General features: G+C 39.8%; 1 protein-coding gene across 2 annotated transcripts in view; it reads right to left on the reverse strand.

Moving 5' to 3' along the window:
* Positions 1–20,863, reverse strand: part of MEIS1 (Meis homeobox 1) — a 195,057-nt gene that overhangs the window by 172,385 nt on the left and 1,809 nt on the right. For both annotated transcript variants that reach the window (XM_063918412.1, XM_063918413.1), the window contains exons 2-6: positions 19,913–20,139; positions 18,182–18,323; positions 17,765–17,815; positions 17,013–17,063; positions 15,619–15,765 (exon numbers count right to left, since the gene is read on the reverse strand). In XM_063918412.1, the coding sequence (XP_063774482.1) occupies positions 15,619–15,765; positions 17,013–17,063; positions 17,765–17,815; positions 18,182–18,323; positions 19,913–20,139 (618 nt within the window). The remainder of the gene's footprint in view (positions 1–15,618; positions 15,766–17,012; positions 17,064–17,764; positions 17,816–18,181; positions 18,324–19,912; positions 20,140–20,863) is intronic.

Genomic DNA, 20,863 nt, shown 5'->3' on the forward strand with positions numbered 1-20,863 from the left:
GCTCGAATTCTATCGCGAGACTCGGATTCTATATAAGGAGCCGCGCGTCGCCGCCATTTTCACACGTGCATTGAGATTGATAGGGAGAGGACGTGGCTGGCGTCCTCTCCGTTTATAGAGAAGAGAGTAGAGAGTTAGAGACACTATTTAGTATTTACTAATTTTGGGGAGCATATTAGGACTGGAGTACTACTACTTGCTGATAGTGTGACCATTGACCACCAGTTTAATTAATCCGTTCTCTGCCTGAAAAAAAACGATACACAGTGTGACACAGTCACATACCATATCTGTGCTCAGCCTCAGTGTGCTGCATCATCATATGTAATACTGTATATCTGACTGTGCTGAGTGCTCACTGCTCACACAGCTTAATTGTGGGGGAGACTGGGGAGCAGTTAGAGCAGGAGTACATAAATAATATATTTTAAGTACAATGCACACTTTTGCTGCCAGAGTGCCACACTGCCAGTGTGACTGACCAGTGACCACACTGACCACCAGTATATTGTGATTGTCTGCTTAGGACGGAGTACTACTTGCTGATAGTGTGACCAGTGACCAGTGACCACCACCAGTTTAATTAATCCGTTCTCTGCCTGAAAAAAAAACGATACACAGTGTGACACAGTCACATACCATATCTGTGCTCAGCCCAGTGTGCTGCATCATATGTAATACTGTATATCATTATCTGACTGTGCTGAGTGCTCACTGCTCACACAGCTTAATTGTGGGGGAGACTGGGGAGCAGTTATAGCAGGAGTACATATTTTAAGTACAGTGCACACTTTTGCTGCCAGAGTGCCACTGCCAGTGTGACTGACCAGTGACCACTGACCACCAGTATATTGTGATTGTCTGCTGACCACCAGTATATTGTGATTGTCTGCCTGAAAAAGTTAAACACTCGTCGTGTGGTGTTTTTATAAACGCATTCTGCAGACAGTGTCCACTGTCCAGCAGGTCCGTCATTACATAATATATACCTGTCCGGCTGCAGTACTAGTGTGATATATATATATATATATATATATATATATTTTTTTTAATTTTATCTCATTATCATCCAGTCTATATTAGCAGCAGACACAGTACGGTAGTCCACGGCTGTAGCTACCTCTGTGTCGGCAGTCGCTCATCCATCCATAATTGTATACCACCTACCCGTGATTTTTTTTTCTATCTTCTTGATACTAGTAGCTTACTTTAGGAGTCTGCAGTGCTGACAGACAGTGTCCAGCAGGTCCGTCATTACATAATATATACCTGTCCGGCTGCAGTACTAGTGTGATATATATATATATTTTATTTTTATCTCATTATCATCCAGTCTATATTAGCAGCAGACACAGTACGGTAGTCCACGGCTGTAGCTACCTCTGTGTCGGCAGTCGCTCGTCCATCCATAATTGTATACCACCTACCCGTGGTTTTTTTTTCTATCTTCTTGATACTAGTAGCTTACTTTAGGAGTCTGCAGTGCTGACAGACAGTGTCCAGCAGGTCCGTCATTACATAATATATATACCTGTCCGGCTGCAGTACTAGTGTGATATATATATATATATTTTAATTTTATCTCATTATCATCCAGTCTATATTAGCAGCAGACACAGTACGGTAGTCCACGGCTGTAGCTACCTCTGTGTCGGCAGTCGCTCGTCCATCCATAATTGTATACCACCTACCCGTGGTTTTTTTTTCTATCTTCTTGATACTAGTAGCTTACTTTAGGAGTCTGCAGTGCTGACAGACAGTGTCCAGCAGGTCCGTCATTACATAATATATATACCTGTCCGGCTGCAGTACTAGTGTGATATATATATATATTTTATTTTTATCTCATTATCATCCAGTCTATATTAGCAGCAGACACAGTACGGTAGTCCACGGCTGTAGCTACCTCTGTGTCGGCAGTCGCTCGTCCATCCATAAGTATACTAGTATCCATCCATCTCCATTGTTTACCTGAGGTGCCTTTTAGTTGTGCCTATTAAAATATGGAGAACAAAAATGTTGAGGTTCCAAAAATAGGGAAAGATTAAGATCGACTTCAACCTCGTGCTGAAGCTGCTGCCACTAGTCATGGCCGAGACAATGAAATTCCATCAACGTCGTCTGCCCAGGCCGATGCCCAATGTCATAGTACAGAGCATGTAAAATCCAAAACACCAAATATCAGTAAAAAAAGGACTCAAAAATCTAAAATAAAATTGTCGGAGGAGAAGCGTAAACTTGCCAATATGCCATTTACCACACGGAGTGGCAAGGAACGGCTGAGGCCCTGGCCTATGTTCATGGCTAGTGGTTCAGCTTCACATGAGGATGGAAGCACTCAGCCTCTCGCTAGAAAAATGAAAAGACTCAAGCTGGCAAAAGCACAGCAAAGAACTGTGCGTTCTTCGAAATCCCAAATCCACAAGGAGAGTCCAATTGTGTCAGTTGCGATGCCTGACCTTCCCAACACTGGACGTGAAGAGCATGCGCCTTCCACCATTTGCACGCCCCCTGCAAGTGCTGGAAGGAGCACCCGCAGTCCAGTTCCTGATAGTCAGATTGAAGATGTCAGTGTTGAAGTACACCAGGATGAGGAGGATATGGGTGTTGCTGGCGCTGGGGAGGAAATTGACAAGGAGGATTCTGATGGTGAGGTGGTTTGTTTAAGTCAGGCACCCGGGGAGACACCTGTTGTCCGTGGGAGGAATAGGGCCATTGACATGCCTGGTGAAAATACCAAAAAAATCAGCTCTTCGGTGTGGAAGTATTTCAACAGAAATGCGGACAACATTTGTCAAGCCGTGTGTTGCCTTTGTCAAGCTGTAATAAGTAGGGGTAAGGACGTTAACCACCTCGGAACATCCTCCCTTATACGTCACCTGCAGCGCATTCATAATAAGTCAGTGACAAGTTCAAAAACTTTGGGCGACAGCGGAAGCAGTCCACTGACCAGTAAATCCCTTCCTCTTGTAACCAAGCTCACGCAAACCACCCCACCAACTCGCTCAGTGTCAATTTCCTCCTTCCCCAGGAATGCCAATAGTCCTGCAGGCCATGTCACTGGCAATTCTGACGAGTCCTCTCCTGCCTGGGATTCCTCCGATGCATCCTTGCGTGTAACGCCTACTGCTGCTGGCGCTGCTGTTGTTGCTGCTGGGAGTCGATGGTCATCCCAGAGGGGAAGTCGTAAGACCACTTTTACTACTTCCACCAAGCAATTGACTGTCCAACAGTCCTTTGCGAGGAAGATGAAATATCACAGCAGTCATCCTGCTGCAAAGCGGATAACTGAGGCCTTGGCATCCTGGGTGGTGAGAAACGTGGTTCCGGTATCCATCATTACTGCAGAGCCAACTAGAGACTTGTTGGAGGTACTGTGTCCCCGGTACCAAATACCATCTAGGTTCCATTTCTCTAGGCAGGCGATACCGAAAATGTACACAGACCTCAGAAAAAGAGTCACCAGTGTCCTAAAAAATGCAGCTGTACCCAATGTCCACTTAACCACGGACATGTGGACAAGTGGAGCAGGGCAGGGTCAGGACTATATGACTGTGACAGCCCACTGGGTAGATGTATGGACTCCCGCCGCAAGAACAGCAGCGGCGGCACCAGTAGCAGCATCTCGCAAACGCCAACTCTTTCCTAGGCAGGCTACGCTTTGTATCACCGGTTTCCAGAATACGCACACAGCTGAAAACCTCTTACGGCAACTGAGGAAGATCATCGCGGAATGGCTTACCCCATTTGGACTCTCCTGTGGATTTGTGGCATCGGACAACGCCAGCAATATTGTGTGTGCATTAAATATGGGCAAATTCCAGCACGTCCCATGTTTTGCACATACCTTGAATTTGGTGGTGCAGAATTATTTAAAAAACGAGAGGGGCATGCAAGAGATGCTGTCGGTGGCCAGAAGAATTGCGGGACACTTTCGGCGTACAGGCACCACGTACAGAAGACTGGAGCACCACCAAAAACGCCTGAACCTGCCCTGCCATCATCTGAAGCAAGAAGTGGTAACGAGGTGGAATTCAACCCTATATATGCTTCAGAGGTTGGAGGAGCAGCAAAAGGCCATTCAAGCCTATACAATTGAGCACGATATAGGAGGTGGAATGCACCTGTCTCAAGCGCAGTGGAGAATGATTTCAACGTTGTGCAAGGTTCTGCTACCCTTTGAACTTGCCACATGTGAAGTCAGTTCAGACACTGCCAGCCTGAGTCAGGTCATTCCCCTCATCAGGCTTTTGCAGAAGAAGCTGGAGACATCGAAGGAGGAGCTAACACAGAGCGATTCCGCTAGACATGTGGGACTTGTGGATGGAGCCCTTAATTCGCTTAACAAGGATTCACGGGTGGTCAATCTGTTGAAATCAGAGCACTACATTTTGGCCACCGTGCTCGATCCTAGATTTAAAACCTACCTTGGATCTCTCTTTCCGGCAGACACAAGTCTGCTGGGGTTCAAAGACCTGCTGGTGAGAAAATTGTCAAGTCAAGTGGAACGCGACCTGGCAACATCTCCTCCTTCACATTCTCCCGCAACTGGGGGTGCGAGGAAAAGGCTCAGAATTCCGAGCCCACCCGCTGGCGGTGATGCAGGGCAGTCTGGAGCGACTGCTGATGCTGACATCTGGTCCGGACTGAAGGACCTGCCAACGATTACGGACATGTCGTCTACTGGCACTGCATATGATTCTCTCCCCATTGAAAGAATGGTGGAGGATTATATGAGTGACCGCATCCAAGTAGGCACGTCAGACAGTCCGTACTTATACTGGCAGGAAAAAGAGGCAATTTGGAGGCCCTTGCACAAACTGGCTTTATTCTACCTAAGTTGCCCTCCCACAAGTGTGTACTCCGAAAGAGTGTTTAGTGCCGCCGCTCACCTTGTCAGCAATCGGCGTACGAGGTTACTTCCAGAAAATGTGGAGAAGATGATGTTCATTAAAATGAATTATAATCAATTCCTCCGTGGAGACATTGACCAGCAGCAATTGCCTCCACAAAGTACACAGGTAGCTGAGATGGTGGATTCCAGTGGGGACGAATTGATAATCTGTGAGGAGGGGGATGTACACGGTGATATATCGGAGGATGATGATGAGGTGGACATCTTGCCTCTGTAGAGCCAGTTTGTGCAAGGAGAGATTAATTGCTTCTTTTTTGGTGGGGGTCCAAACCAACCCGTCATTTCAGTCACAGTCGTGTGGCAGACCCTGTCACTGAAATGATGGGTTGGTTAAAGTGTGCATGTCCTGTTTATACAACATAAGGGTGGGTGGGAGGGCCCAAGGACAATTCCATCTTGCACCTCTTTTTTCTTTCATTTTTCTTTGCGTCATGTGCTGTTTGGGGAGTGTTTTTTGGAAGGGCCATCCTGCGTGACACTGCAGTGCCACTCCTTGATGGGCCAGGTGTTTGTGTCGGCCACTAGGGTCGCTTAGCTTACTCATCCAGCGACCTCGGTGCAAATTTTAGGACTAAAAATAATATTGTGAGGTGTGAGGTGTTCAGAATAGACTGAAAATGAGTGGAAATTATGGTTTTTGAGGTTAATAATACTTTGGGATCAAAATGACCCCCAAATTCTATGATTTAAGCTGTTTTTTAGGGTTTTTTGAAAAAAACACCCGAATCCAAAACACACCCGAATCCGACAAAAAAAATTCGGTGAGGTTTTGCCAAAACGCGGTCGAACCCAAAACACGGCCGCGGAACCGAACCCAAAACCAAAACACAAAACCCGAAAAATTTCAAGTGCACATCTCTAGTGGGCTTCCCCTGCACAGCACACATTGCACCCATTACAGAAATACGTGTGTGTGTGTGTGTGTGTGTGTGTGGCGGTTTGGCGGGTTTTCTTTCCTTTATAGGTAAGTCACTTTAGCACTTTTTTTACTCTCTCACATCTTGACAAAGGGGCTAGACACCCCGAAACGTTGATGGTCTTTGTAATGTATTTTTAATACATCTCTATACTAAAACAAGACCCTGAGTGCCGCAGTCTTTCTTCCTGACTATATATATATATATATATATATATATATAACATATTAGTTTTGTTTATCTTTCTATTACTTTTTTGTAGGACTACATTTTCCTCCACAACTTAAGTAGAGAGTAAAAGAAAACACACACACACACACACACACACACACACACACACACACACACACACACACGCATTGACATTCAGGAATTAGGTCATGCCTAAGGAATTCCTGTTTCATAGAAACCATGGTGGGGAATTTATCAAAGTTTGGCTCCAGATCACCAAGTGTTATTTTTTTATTTTAATGTTATTTCTTGTACATACAAGGCATTTAAAAATATAGATTTTATGCATGCTTAGTTCTTTACAACAACATAATGTCTCATTTATGCAGATTTTTTTTCATTTACTTTTAGCAATACTTCAAGGTAAAATTCACTTCTGTCTACAAGTTGCATAATATTCACAGCTTTCCTGTCACTGATTATTCACTGAGCACAAGAAGCACTGATGTTATTGTCCTGGAGGGTTCCAGGAGTAGCTCAGTGGTAATGTCACTGCCTCTGAAATGGGTGACCCTAGTTCATACCCCAGGGTCACATAACTATGGTCCACTCACATGTTGCAGGGGTATTCTGAATGTACTGTATAAAGCTTCTCCATCCAGCCAAGCAACAACTGTCCACACAACAGGACACTTCCTTACATGCTGTAGGTGGACATTTTTGGCTCACAGGATATTGCTACCATCAACCATCCTTTTTTAAACCCATGACAAAGAAAATATTTTATTTAATTTCCATTACATACAATGAGATAGGTGACAGACACCCCTGGGAGCGTCTCTGAATATCAGCTTACCAAAAAGAGGGGTAACCCTAAACCCCCAAAAAACATCACAGGCAGAATACAATGCTAGGTAAAAAATGGTGCTATTCAGTTGCTAACATATAAAATGTAATGAAAAAAAAATGTTATAAAACCATAATAACATGCATAAAATATATATGCATATATATGCCTTGAAAAAGGAACATCAAGTTCCGAAATGCGTTGGTGCCAGCACTTCCAGGGACAGTAGAGATTTTGCCAGGGAGGACTATTAGATCTGGGAGCTTGTGCAGGGTAAGTCCGGATTGCTCTGTACCACTTTGTGACCTGCAGTTCCCCCACCATCCTTCCGGTAGGACTCCTTATTTCATGCATGTTATTATGTTTTATTACATTTTTTTCATTACATTTTATATGTTAGCAACTGAATAGTGCAATTTTTTACCTACCATTGAATTCTGCGTGTAATTTCAATTACAGTTGGTTTTGTATTCTTTTACATTTTGTTAGAATGTTAGCGCTCACGAGCAGGGCCTTCTTCCCTCATGTGCTTTTCCTTCCCTTACTTTTACCATCATCTACTCTCTGCTGCCTACAACAGCACCAAATCTTTGGATTCTGCCGTCCTGCTGGATATTTAGTTAGTTTTACTGTTGACGCAGCAATGTTTATAAACTACAGTATGTCCATGTCCTGCAATGTTCTGTACTGTAAGTCACTTTTTCTTGTCTTGTTCATACTGTTTCTGTTGTTTTTGTTTCTGTTTATGTACCTACTAAGGCGCTGCCACTGCATAAAAATAACGAATAGTAATAATAATAATAATAATAATAATAATAATAATGTCAGACTTGTCCGCCTATGAAAGAAAGAAAGAAAGAAAGAAAGAAAGAAAGAAAGAAAGAAAGAAAGAAAGAAAGAAAGAAAGAAAGAAAGAAAGAAAAATACTTTTGCAAGACAACCTAGCCAGCTCCAAAGATAAGACCAAATTATGTGAGACTCCCTCAGTCAGTCTACATTCTGGGCATAGTTTGGACAGTGGTGATAGCTACTTATTTATTTATTTATTTATTTATTACCAGTTTGTTATATAGCGCAGCAAACTCCGTTGCACTTTACAACTTTATGGTATATTGGGGGTTATTCTGAGTTGATCGCTAGCTGCCGTTGTTCGCTGCGTAGCGGTCAGTGAAAAAAAATGGCTAATCTGTACCTGCGTATGAACCGCAATGCGCACGCGCGTTGTACTGGTACAAAGTCCTTTGTGGTTCTGCACTGGTTCTAGCAACGATTCCAAACGCACAGCTGATCGCAAGGAGATTGACATGAAGTGGGCGTTTCTGGGTGGCAACTGACCATTTTCAGGAAGTGTTTGGTAAAACGCAGGTGTGGCAGAAAATACGCTGGCGTGGCTGAACGTTCGCTGGGTGGGTGTGTGACGTCAAAAGCCGTCCCTCCGTCATTAGAATCAACGCCCGCAAAGAGTAACTACAGGGCTGGTCTTATTTTGCACAAAAAGATTTTGCAGGCGCTCTGCTGCACAAGCGTTCGCACTTCTGCAAAGCAAAAATATATTCCTCCACTGGGCGGCGACAATGCGTTTGCACGGCTGCTAAAAACGGCTAGCGAGCGATCAACTCGGAATGACCCCCATTGTTGCTTTATCTCTTTCTACACAAGACCTGATGTTAGCCTAGCAACGTGACCAAATTTACTTATTTTTAGACAGAGTAAATTATTTAAAAGATGCACTTATTAATCAGATTTATACTATCTATATATATCTACACATATATATATATATATATATAGTTTAAACTACACAGTAATGGTAATTTCTCACTATGGTAACGCAATTAATGTTCTGTGATTTACAATATTAATAGTAAAAATAATAGCTATTAGCAAATATTTAAGAATACATGGTAGATAGACATAACTGAGATCTATTATCAGCTTTCTGTCTCTCTACCGTTTCCTTGACATTAGAGTCAAATAATATTGAATAATAGTCATTTTTACGGGAAGTCTCATTGCATGTTCATTTTTTGATCATTCCCTACCTAGGCCCTACAGGAATTTGGCCGAGTGCCTATGGTTTTTTTTTCTAGAGCTGTTTCTGTATTTAGACTTGCTATGAATTTGATAATTATAAGTTCGTTTGCACAAACCTTATGGATAATCACGTTTGTGAAATATATTTCCTTTTAATATTAAATGGGGAAACAGTATAAGACATGGATGGGAAACATACTACATAATGATCTACTTGTAATTCACTTGGTGCAACACCAATAAATGTCACTTTTGTAACTAATGAAGTACTACATTCTGTTTACTATACTTATTACTGTTTTAATTGATAAACATCGATGTTATAATAATATGGCTTTAATAATAGGTTAACAAATAAATTTTAGGCTAGAAAATGTGTGTGGATTGTCTATGTGCTTTGAATTTAAGATTTGATTCTTATATATTTGCTATAATGCTATTTTTACATCTATCTTTTACTGCCATCTGTTAGCGCTAGCTAGCTTCTTGTTTTTCCATTGAGGGGAAAATGTGCCCCTCTAAACACAAGCTGGTATATTAATGACAATTTTAAGACTCTGTGAACACATTGCTTTTTTAGATAAGTCAGTTTGACTGTGAAATATTGCTTAAAAAAAAAAAAAAAAAAAAAAGCATGTCGGTATTTGCTAATATGTCTTTATTAGGCAGGAAAACACATTAACAACTTGAAATCTTTCAAGGTAACTATTGCAACGGCACATACGTGAAGATAGCATTTTGCATAACTAAAAAAAAACAAATTGGCTAGCTGCTCTTCACGTTTTCAGATTTAAGGGGACATTTACTAAGCAGTGATAAGAGTGGAGAAGTGAGCCAGTGGAGAAGTTGCCCATGGCAACCAACCAGCACTGAAGTAACATCTATGATTTGCATACTATAAAATTATACAGAGCTGCTGATTGGTTGATGGAGCAACTTCTCCACTGGCTCACTTCTCTGCTCTTATCACTGCTCAGTAAATGTCTCCCTTTATAATTAGCAATATTAATTAGCAATGGCGTACTTAAATTGTGGCCCAGAATTGATTGCAACATTCACGATTCAGGCAGACATAACTTTTTTACTGTTTATAAAAAGATAAGCATTATAGACTGTTATAGTATATATTATAACAACAAAAAGCAAAAACTACAGTCACTGGCAGCATCTGATAACAAAAGTACACTACTTTTTTAAGAGGCCGCTAAAAGTTCCATATAATGGCCAGTGGGCCCAAAAAGACTGTTCTGCCAATTCCAAGTGGACTTTGTAATTAGAATGAATCTATGTTTACTTGTACATTACATCTATAGCTGTTTAGATGATTAGTGTTAGGGTGTTCTGTTATTCTTACTGTACAATTACAAAGTGCAACGTACACTGCTATTATTACATAACGCATATATCAATGCACTGAAAATGAAACAGAGTGGCTGATTCAGTCATGGCAAGAATGATATATTAACAGATGAGAAAAAAAAACATCTCTATAAGGAGCCAGCAAGTGTGCATTGTGGTTTGTCACACAAGACTGAATTGTCACCTCCTTAGACATATCTTGATAAAATAATACAAGGTTACTTGTCTATTATTGTTACCAGACTACAGTGTATCACTTTAATAACAATATCTAAAATGTCCAATGCGTATTGCTCACCTGTAACTTATGAAATACAATATATGAACTACTATCTAGTAGAGATGTGAAGGTTCGTATTTACTTAGATCTCAAAAATAGCATCTTACTGGCTATCCGGCTATCATGTATTTTTGATAGCCAACAAGAAACTTTCTGAAAAATCCGAATTTGCAGTAGTTTTGCGTTAAGAACCAAGTAAATCCGGACCGGCACATCTCTACAATTTAGCTAGAAACCATTAGGAAACCTGTGCCCGCTGGAATTTGCTACATTTTCTGAAAGTTGAGAGAATGGGTCAGAATATAAGAGTGCCCTATTTATGCCCAGGTGTGTCACTGGTCAAAGGTAAGTTAATTGCTCTTCATTGGTTTCTAAAGGCTAAAGATGGGAGTTTTACATTTTGAGCGTTCACTAATTTGACAAAGATAGGTTTGAACTAGTGCATTCATATTTTGATCTTTAATGTGCTACACATGGCCCTAGTGACTCGGCACAGCCTGTCTTTAACCTGTTCTGTGACACATGGATGATAGGTGAGTAGAACCAATCATTGCAGAGAAATTAAAAACACACACACAACAAAGCACAGCAGATTTTGCAGCATTTTAAGACATTGCAAAAGTTGCTTTCTTTGTAAAGTTCAGATAATGTATGCATGTCAGTCTCTCTCTCTCTCTCTCCCTCTATAAAGTCTCTATCTGTATCTAATCAAGATGTGCCGCAGACCTTTGCGTACAATGATACTCTTCGATATTTACTAAACTAGGCGTTTGTTTACTTAAATTATAATTACTCATCTCCAATGAATATTAATTTATAAAGTTTAGAGTTAAGAACTGATGATGAGAATAGAATAAATACACAGAATACGACCAGTTACTCGCTGGGACACTTTTCCAGGAACTAGAATTTCCAGGGTCAAATATTTAAAATCTGGGAATGTCACTGGACATTATGTACAGCTGGCAATTATGCAACAGCCCGACGTATTATGCCTCTACTATATCATAACCATACATCAAATCCCAAATAAATAAATAAAGCTTGGAGGCACTGATAACAAATTTCCTATCATGTTGATGTTAATTAATTATGTTCTGTTTACAGGTTTAAATACATACTTTAGTTGGGAGTGCTGGCATTCTTTTAAAGAAAAAAAATATAGGCCCAAAATAGAGCCCATTTCAACATGAAATATTTTGCGACGTTTTGCAGATTGGTGCTAGAAATAGATCCTAGGCATTAATTGACACTAACCTCCAACAACAATACACATAACAAGGTCACCTAGAGTAAATCAATCAGCTGCTGGCTAAGCCTAGTTAGGACAAACATTAAAGTGACCGTAGCTTTGTCACCCAAACATTGCAGAAAGCTATGACAACCAGGTACAACAGTCAACAGAGTTGATTCAAAATTACATAAAATAAAAAATAAAAAGCAATAATAAGAAACACCTATTCTATATCCGGCTACTCAAACATGGCTGTATATGTAAGGCACTCCTCTGGGGATATGCAGAGGCGGAGCCACATGAAGAGGTCAGTTGCTGGACAGGAAACACTTGCATTAGATTACATGACAAGATGAAGAACAGACTCTAGTGCTACAAAACAAGTTAAACAGGCAACTAGCAGCTCCAGATCACATAACACCTGAAGGGTATCTGCATTTGTCAGCAAGTAGACAACAGAACAGTTGGAACTGGCTCAGCCGCATTCATAGGAAAAATGCAAAGTTTCATAATTTTTAAAGTCTACAGCAAACATTTTCAGGGGTGGGGCTTGTATTCTGGGTGTCTTGTTCAGTTTCCCTTCAAAGGGTCCTGACTTCTACACTAAAAAACAGAATTGATAAAACTTTTGATGATTTGGGTTAATATCTCTTTGCAATGAGGTGAATGAACTAGCTCCTAAATGTTATTAACTGTCATTCTAAATGGGATTGTGCATCGAAAATAAATGGTATTCATTTGTTAATTAAAGGTATAATGCACAACATATAAAACAGCATAGCAAAGCACGCACAGTATTAAAAGCTCACTAGTTAAAAATACCATATATTTCACTTTCACTGCAGCTTCCTCATTTAAAATTAACTTTACATAATGAGGTTCAACTTTTGTGGCTATTGGTATATATTGGCAAAAAAAAAACATTACAAAGGTATACATTAAGAAAGTGATTACATGCAAGGAGTGAATTACATGCAATGTTCACATGCTTAAGGCATGAGATGAAATGCTGCAAGGTGAAATAAACTTCATTATGGTTTAGGATTTGTTTTACCGCAAAAAGTTATATACCATTTAAAGTTTCAAATTCATTTCGGGCTTCCTAAAAATATCTGTTTTATTTTTAAAACTTCTAACTTATCCTAATCAGATGAGCTTGCTAATTGTTGTTTAAAATATGTTATTATCTTGCTTTGTACGTCACTTTCTCAAGAAAATAATGATTTCTTGGTAAAATGGGGTATAAATCTTCATTTTGGAGGCAATTAAAGTGTTGATTTCATTTGTGCCCCTGAGCTATTCTGGTAATTTGCTCAAATAGCTGTATATATACTATGCACTACAGATCTTTTAGCAACCCAACTTCTAGCTAGACTTGTTGGATTGCAATTTTTGTTCAGCAGCTATGGTCTGTATTTCGCTGTAGGTTCCCTAGGATACAAAGTTGTATAGTGAAACGTGATGTGAACAACGCCAGATCACTAGAACATATAACTTCAAGACATTTGTAGGGAATGAACAAGACTTAAGCGTATCAAAGAAACAACACTAAAAAAAACACCTGGTGTCAGTAAAAGGCACAAATGAATATATATATATATATATATATATATATATATATATACTCCTAGCCAACAAATAGTAGAGGTATTGTGTTTAGTGAATTATTTGTAAAAACAAAAAGTATAATAAACACACATTTACCATTTTCTGAGCGTAAAGTATTTTTAGGCTACAATTAATTCTGTAATATTCCAAATATTCTTTACCACGATAGCAAAGCTTTAAGATCTATGAAAAAACATCTGATCACATTGCAATTCAACAACTGTATGCATTTTTATATGTATTTGTAGCTAATGTTGTAGTGTTATGGGGTTTACATTGCCTCTGGTAAGGGATGAGGGTTTAGGAAGTTGTTGTGTTTGGCTGTGCCTTGTGCAGGCAGCATGGAATTCCCAGGAGTTGCACTGATTATATACTTTAAATACTGTCTACTATAGACTAATAAAACCAATATTTATACTATGACCGTAACAGTATCAGATTAAAAACCGAAAAAACCCAGTACCAAATAAAGTGTTGATTTTATTGGTGCCAGAATGTAGATAAGTATTCAATTAATATGCATAATATAAAATATGTAATGAGACAGAGAGAAATAGTCACAGAGAACCAGACAGATTTGTTAATGAACTCATACGCATATACAATTCATTTGCAAAATAGGACTTATATTTAAAAAAATAATACAATCTAAAAAAATCTAAAGTATTTCTATTAAAATTCAACAATATATGTATATCTTAAGCCACAACACAGGCCATGATTGATGTTACAGGTTAAAAATAAATAAATTACATTTAACCCTTCCAAAGCATAAAGGTCAGACTTCCATACTTCTTAACACATCATGTTTCTCCTGCTACAGCCTAATTAACCTTTACACTGCTGGGATTGCCACTGTTTCCAGTACAATGCATCCATAGCACACCACACAGCCAAACACCACTGATTGCCTGAAGCCCCTTTAAACTCAGGGCAATACACAGAGCTAAACAATTCAGGGGTAAGGGAAGGATATGGGGGAATTCCAACTTTAATGTTTATGTCAGCACATTCTGCGTATATACTGTATATGTATGTATGTATGTATTGCAATAGATAGCTAGATAGATAGATAGATAGATAGATAGATAGATAGATAGATAGATAGATAGATAGATAGATAGGAAAACAGAACATACATTTTCTTTATATATGATATATTTATATAATTAGAAAATGATTGTCGTATAAACAATAGGTAGGTATAAAATTGTGCTTTGTAAATATCTACAAACCACACTGCCCAAAGATGGCACCTGTAGTCTATGCATGCATACCCATGCACTGAGTTTTCCACTTCTTAAGTCTGTGGTGTATTGACAATAGAATTAAGCCGCAAACTTCTAAACCTTCTTCACACAAGACACTCTTCCACACCTATACCAAGTTGCCGTTTAATTGCTGACACTTTGCTCCTGTACACTTCTTGTGCACCCGATAATGATCATAAAATACCAGCATGTCACACCCCCTTGCGCCTCCTCCTGGAGTTTGCGCCACACTAATGCGCCTCTCCAAGCGCAGCACTGCGGATCTACGCCCGTGCACTGGAGGAAACAACCTCCGGATTCCGCATCATATAACATATATTATTATAATATAAAAAAAACCTAGAAATAGATATGTAAGAGCCTCAGCTCTTCCCTCTCCTGAATGTGTGATTTAGGGAGGCAAGGGAAAGAAGATGCACAAAGCAATGTGCACTGAGCTCTGAATGCGCTCGGCCAAGGGAAACTGACAAGACAGGCTAATGAACCGTACAGACAGCAAGAAATAGCCCGGCCTGTGCTTCTTTTCAGTCCTTCCCCATGTTATTTACCAGACCACCTAGCGTGGATATTCCACATATCCCCCAGCACAGCGATACTCACAGGGAACGCGATTTAACCCACTGCGCAACGTTGACGTAACTCCCTGTAACGATCTGCGCAACGTTGACGTAAGCCCTCCAATGTAAGTGCAGATTCCTTATACAATAACTGAAAACCAGGCATAAAAGAGAAATGCCACACAAAAAGCAGGACATATTGGCTGGCAGAGGCTTTTTACAAGCTCACCTTGCCAGGTCGGATCCAGGAGCAGGGCTTAATGAAGCAATAATAGGCACATTATTCAAAAAATTTCATTTCGATGGAAATGTATCTAAAAGGAGCTTAATCATATGCAAATAATAGAAAGTACCCAGCCAACGGTGTGCATACCAATGGGATGGATGAGAGATAAAGGCAGGGGGGGGGGGGGGGGTCTGCTTACCTGATCTGTTAGGTTTGCTGATCTGGTCATGTCCTCACTGTCTGACTTGGAGCCACCATCCCTGTCTTCTATCACCAGATCTATAGGCATTTTTCCTTTCAAACAACTAATATACCGATGGCAGAAATTGTCACACAGTTCGTGTACCTGCACCATGGGGGTTGAGAAAGAATACTAATTAAATATCTATAAATATAATTATAAGTGCATTGAGATGAAAGTGTAATCATGAATAGACGAATCAAATTGACAAGAGCCACCAGGCTCTCCAAGCAGGTGCCCTGTGCTCCCAAACAAGGGGAATACGTAGCAATCACCCCCCTGAGACCCTTTTCCCGACGCATCCGGAATTAAGGAGTAACTTTCTTTCTGCTAAAATAGAGATATCCTAGAAAATTGACACTGACAAGATGATTCACAAGCTACAACAAATCCAACACCCGTGCAAAATTCATCTGCTCCCGGGGCTGTGACCACGACAGAGATGACCTGCATGGGTGACATTTAAAGTAAACTATTTAATTTCATCTAGTTATATCATCAGAAGGGGCTCTTAGGGTCTGCTTAAGGCCATTAGAGAAGGAATATAACCCATTGGTAAAGCACTGCATGGATGTGCTGACATGAAAGCTGTATACTCAAGGGCACATTTATTACAGAATCCTAACAATTATAATACAAGCACTATAGGCTGCAGAGCTAAACAGGCACGGTTATGCAAACAGGAGAGCGTGGAAAAGCATTGCATTCACAAGACATAAAATAGTTTTTTTTTAAATATTTAAATCCAAACAGAAACGGAATAAATAAAATAAAATAAAATAAAAGTCTTCAAGCTTGCTTGCAACTTTTATAGCTGGCATCAAACTGCAAAACCCTTTATTGCTCGGATGCAAAACAGCCAGTAAAATCACATTATCACCCTTCTTTTCCCTTCAGCATTCAAAAAAAAAAAAAAAAAAGTCCCAAAGAGCAAGAGCTAGCAGATAAACCAGCCTGGCTTTGTCTCTGTAAAAAGCCCACAGAACAATAACTGTCCTGAATTTAACACCCCCCCCCCCCCCCCCTTCCTCAATTTTGTCTTTATTTTATTTTTATATCTATTACAAAATCTCAGCAGCTAAAAAAAAACGAAAAAAACTTTGGATGGAAATGGAAAATATGAATAAATACTATGAACTGCGACAGCAAATACAGCAATGCCAGGAGTGTTATTAAGATGAACACAAGGCCGGGCCGTTTGTGATCCTGGTTTTTTAGTAGCTGAAAACGCAATTAAACCGAGAAGAGAAATGGATTCCGTGATTGGTTTTGACACTAATTACAGAGAACTAGAAATAAAGACATTTATGCAAATTTACTATTAGCTATAGCTTGTTACTCTGCGGCTTTACCTTTTCTAATTCCAACAGATGAAACCTTAATACTTGTATGGCTTGGATCATCTGAAAAATAAAAAGAGGTACACAGATAGGCATTGTCAGTTTGGTTGTCCTTGTGTGCACAGGGAAACAAATATACTAAAAGAGTCTGATTGGGGGGGGGGGGGGGGGGAAGGAGAGGTCATAATGCGAAGGGAAAAAAATTACAATTTGCCCAGCTCAATATATATATATATATATATATATATATATGTTAACGACAACATGGCCTCTTTATAAGTGTTCAGTCACCTTAATAAATTGTCTAGAATGAGAACTTCTTCAGTGTCAGACACTCTTCAATCTAGGACAGCAAATGGCTATAGTATACAGTATTATTATTTGTACGCCTTTTCATTGATATTCCTAAGTAGTGGGGGGTCTTTTGATGTATTTTCAATCTGTTTGTCTAAAACTCTGGGGGATGTGATAGCAGAGGGAATACTCTAAAGGTTCTGACAGTCCTAAATAAACCACAAAAAAATCTGATTACTGCATCCACTTACTGGGTGTCATAAAAAAGGCCATCTCATTTACTAAGAGCCGCAGAGAGCTCCTCTGATCAGTGTGTAATTTACTTAGACCAAATTGTTACAATGTATTACTGGTAATTAAGAGCTCTGTGCGAAATAAACAAGCCTATAAGACTAAAGGGGAGGGGACACGACTTTAAAAACATAAAAAATAAAATATTGCAAAAAATAACAAGAACTTTTGTCACTTACCAAATTATCCAACTCCGGGTTAGAAGAGAACAAGGGTTTTTCTGCACGGATCTGAAGCCAGATAGGGAAACAAAGTCACTTGGATACGCAGTTGCCAAAATGTAAGTTGTTACAGAGCGCGCTTCATTAAACCGCCTGGTCCATTATATAATATTATGTACAGTCACTAAGCTGATATAGTTAGCACTTAAATCCTGATGTAGATCTGCCGGGGTACTGAATCCCACCCTGCCCAGCATCTGATTAACAAGGGACATTTATAATAATCGCAGATGTAACTTATGTGCCTCTATTTGGTTGGGGCATCAATAATACAGAACGTGTCAGTGCAATAAGTGTTTTTTTTTTAGTGTATGTGATCTTTTGTTGAGTGTATGTGTGTGCGGTGTGGCTTTGTCTACGCGTTTTTCGGCTGACCTGTTTTGCGAATACTGCAATGTCCTCATTGAAAGACTCAGAAGAGCACACATCACCGCCAGCCACCCCTGGTTCCCGGGGGGTACAAGTAGCTAGTTCACATTTCTCAAAAATCAGTGCTAACAGAGGGAAGAGGGGGTGTCTGCAAGAGAAACACAACGATCACAAACAGCAAACACAAAAAAAAAAAAAAAATGAAATTGAAATAAAAAGTAAATCGCTCTGTAAGCCACTGTCTGCAAAACAGACTATTGCCAAATTATCAAATGCCCCCCCCTCCCCCCCCCCCCCAGCTCAATAATGCTCCCACCAGGGCACAGCACACCACAGGCCCTGGATAGGAGGGCTCAGCCAGCCTGTCTGCAGCTAACACATATTAGTACACTAGTCATCCAATGTCATCCTCCCTTGCATGTTTTCCTTTAACACTGTAACCCACCACACAAAAAATAGAATACAACTTAATGTGCTATATATACTTGTGAGACCTCTGGCCAAATTAATGGATCATTTTTTAAATTCTGTGGAAGATTTTCTAAACACAGCTTTTTTTTATTTTTATTAAGACTCGGCGATATTATTTAGAAACATTTCCAATAATCAGTTATTATTATACCTCTATTATTACACCTCTGCATGAAGGGCAGCCATGTATTATTGTATATGAGTATGACATGACTTTAAAAAAAAAAAAAAAAAAAGTTTTTTAAACTACTGATTTTTATATCACAATGTAACAGCACTTTCTACAATGTAACAGCACCCTACTGTCTGAATGGGACAAGCCTTTAATATTTAAATGCGGTTAAATTTGCTGTTCAGCCCAAGAGGGATAAGAAGGACAGCCTTATAACGCAATTAAAAGTGCGTAAAGTAATATATTTCAGTCCTTGTGTAAACTGCCACCTCCTCTGTCTCCATCTCTCAAGTATGTGCAAAATGGTTTTGGAAGAGTGCAAAAATCTTTTCGGGGGCAGCGTGCTGAAGATATGTTACCACCAAGCACTGCAAATATGCGTCTAAATAAACTCCATGGCTACAAAAGATTAGGGAGTACTAACCGACAAATTAGTGAGATTACACGTGTTTTCACATTAACCAGAGCGTGTTGCTTTAATTTATTTAAGTCATTTCAAAACATCTATACCAAAAAAAATACAAAAAACTAGTCTAACGCAACAAAGCCATGTCTATTTAAGCGACAAGCACTATTTAGATAAAGTGTACCAAATACAAATGTATCTATCTATCTATCTATCTATCTATCTATCTTTCTAAATATATATATATATATATATATATATATATATACATACACACACATATCTGTACACATGTAGAATGCTTGCCTCTCTCAGGCTGCTGTCACCATAGTGATCGCAGCAGATTAGAACTTCACTGGACTATTTCTCTATCATACTTCGAATCTCCAACAAATCTTTGAAACAATACGTAAACTCGTAATTACACTAGATCTGGTTGCTAAGGGGTATTTGTTTATTTTTAGTTACCAGGGAAATTTACCTTCAACAGTTATGTTGAATGTACTTTAAAAAAACAAAACAAAAAAAAACTTTGTACAGAAAACGGCAATTTTGAAGAATCGCTAAAACTTTTATTGTGTTTGCAGCTAAATGCAAGTCCAGGGCAGGGAATACATACTAGTGGGAGTTTGGGGGTCATTGGAACACTTTAGCATGTGTTGTGGAAGTTGATGCCAGGTGTACCTACCCATAAATGGAATCTTTGTCTCTCTTTAGAGCGTCATTGACTGAAGAGCCCATGCTGGGTGGCATAGCGTTGGTGTGGGCCGTATGCGGGTATTGGTGGGAGTGCAGCGGTGGCCCATGATTCAGATGGTGGACGGGCTGCATGGACCTAGCAGCATGAGGGTCTCCATACATGGCACTGGGGATCCCTACTCCATCCATCCCCCCGTAATGGGGCAAGTCGTCGTACTGTGTAGTAGACAGAAAAATAGGATCAGCAACCCAGCAGACAATGGACAGCAGCAGCAGCAGCAGGGCAATTACTGGGGCCTCCATCTCCTCCACAATGGGCGCTCTGGATGTTCCAGCTCCTCCATCTAACCCCGGCCAGTCTTGGGAGGATTAGCATATTATTTCATTAGCTATGCTCCTAGACTATGCACATGGAAACCAAGGGAAATATTATCACAATCACTTGCAATATTATACATGTGACAGATGAGAAATCAGGGTGAGAATGGGGCTTTCTTAATGCACTAACCATGTTCCAAAATATCCTAATGAGGCTAATTACACCAAATATGTGCAGTTGCCATGTTACATTCAGGCGTGTTCTATATATGGAATTAAATTATCCAATCTCTACGTATATGTGTGTGTATATATGTGTGTGTTTATGTGTAAATACACACACACACACACACACACACACACACACACACATAAATTATATACACACACTGCTGCATACGTATGAGTGTTATAAAGTTATTTAAAATCTGAAACATTTTGCATTTCGTGTAAGTGAGGACTATAGGAAAACACCACAATCCTACATAGGACAATGTATCCCAATAAGAGAAAGTTAAAGTTTACACTGTAACCTCTACTATTATATTATGTGTCTCCTATGTGTGGTTTTCCTTTTCTCCCCCTGTAGCCCTGTACAATACTACAGGTTGTCATTTGGTGA

This window comes from Pseudophryne corroboree, chromosome 4 (assembly GCF_028390025.1).
Source record: "Pseudophryne corroboree isolate aPseCor3 chromosome 4, aPseCor3.hap2, whole genome shotgun sequence".
Classification (NCBI taxonomy): domain Eukaryota; kingdom Metazoa; phylum Chordata; class Amphibia; order Anura; family Myobatrachidae; genus Pseudophryne; species Pseudophryne corroboree.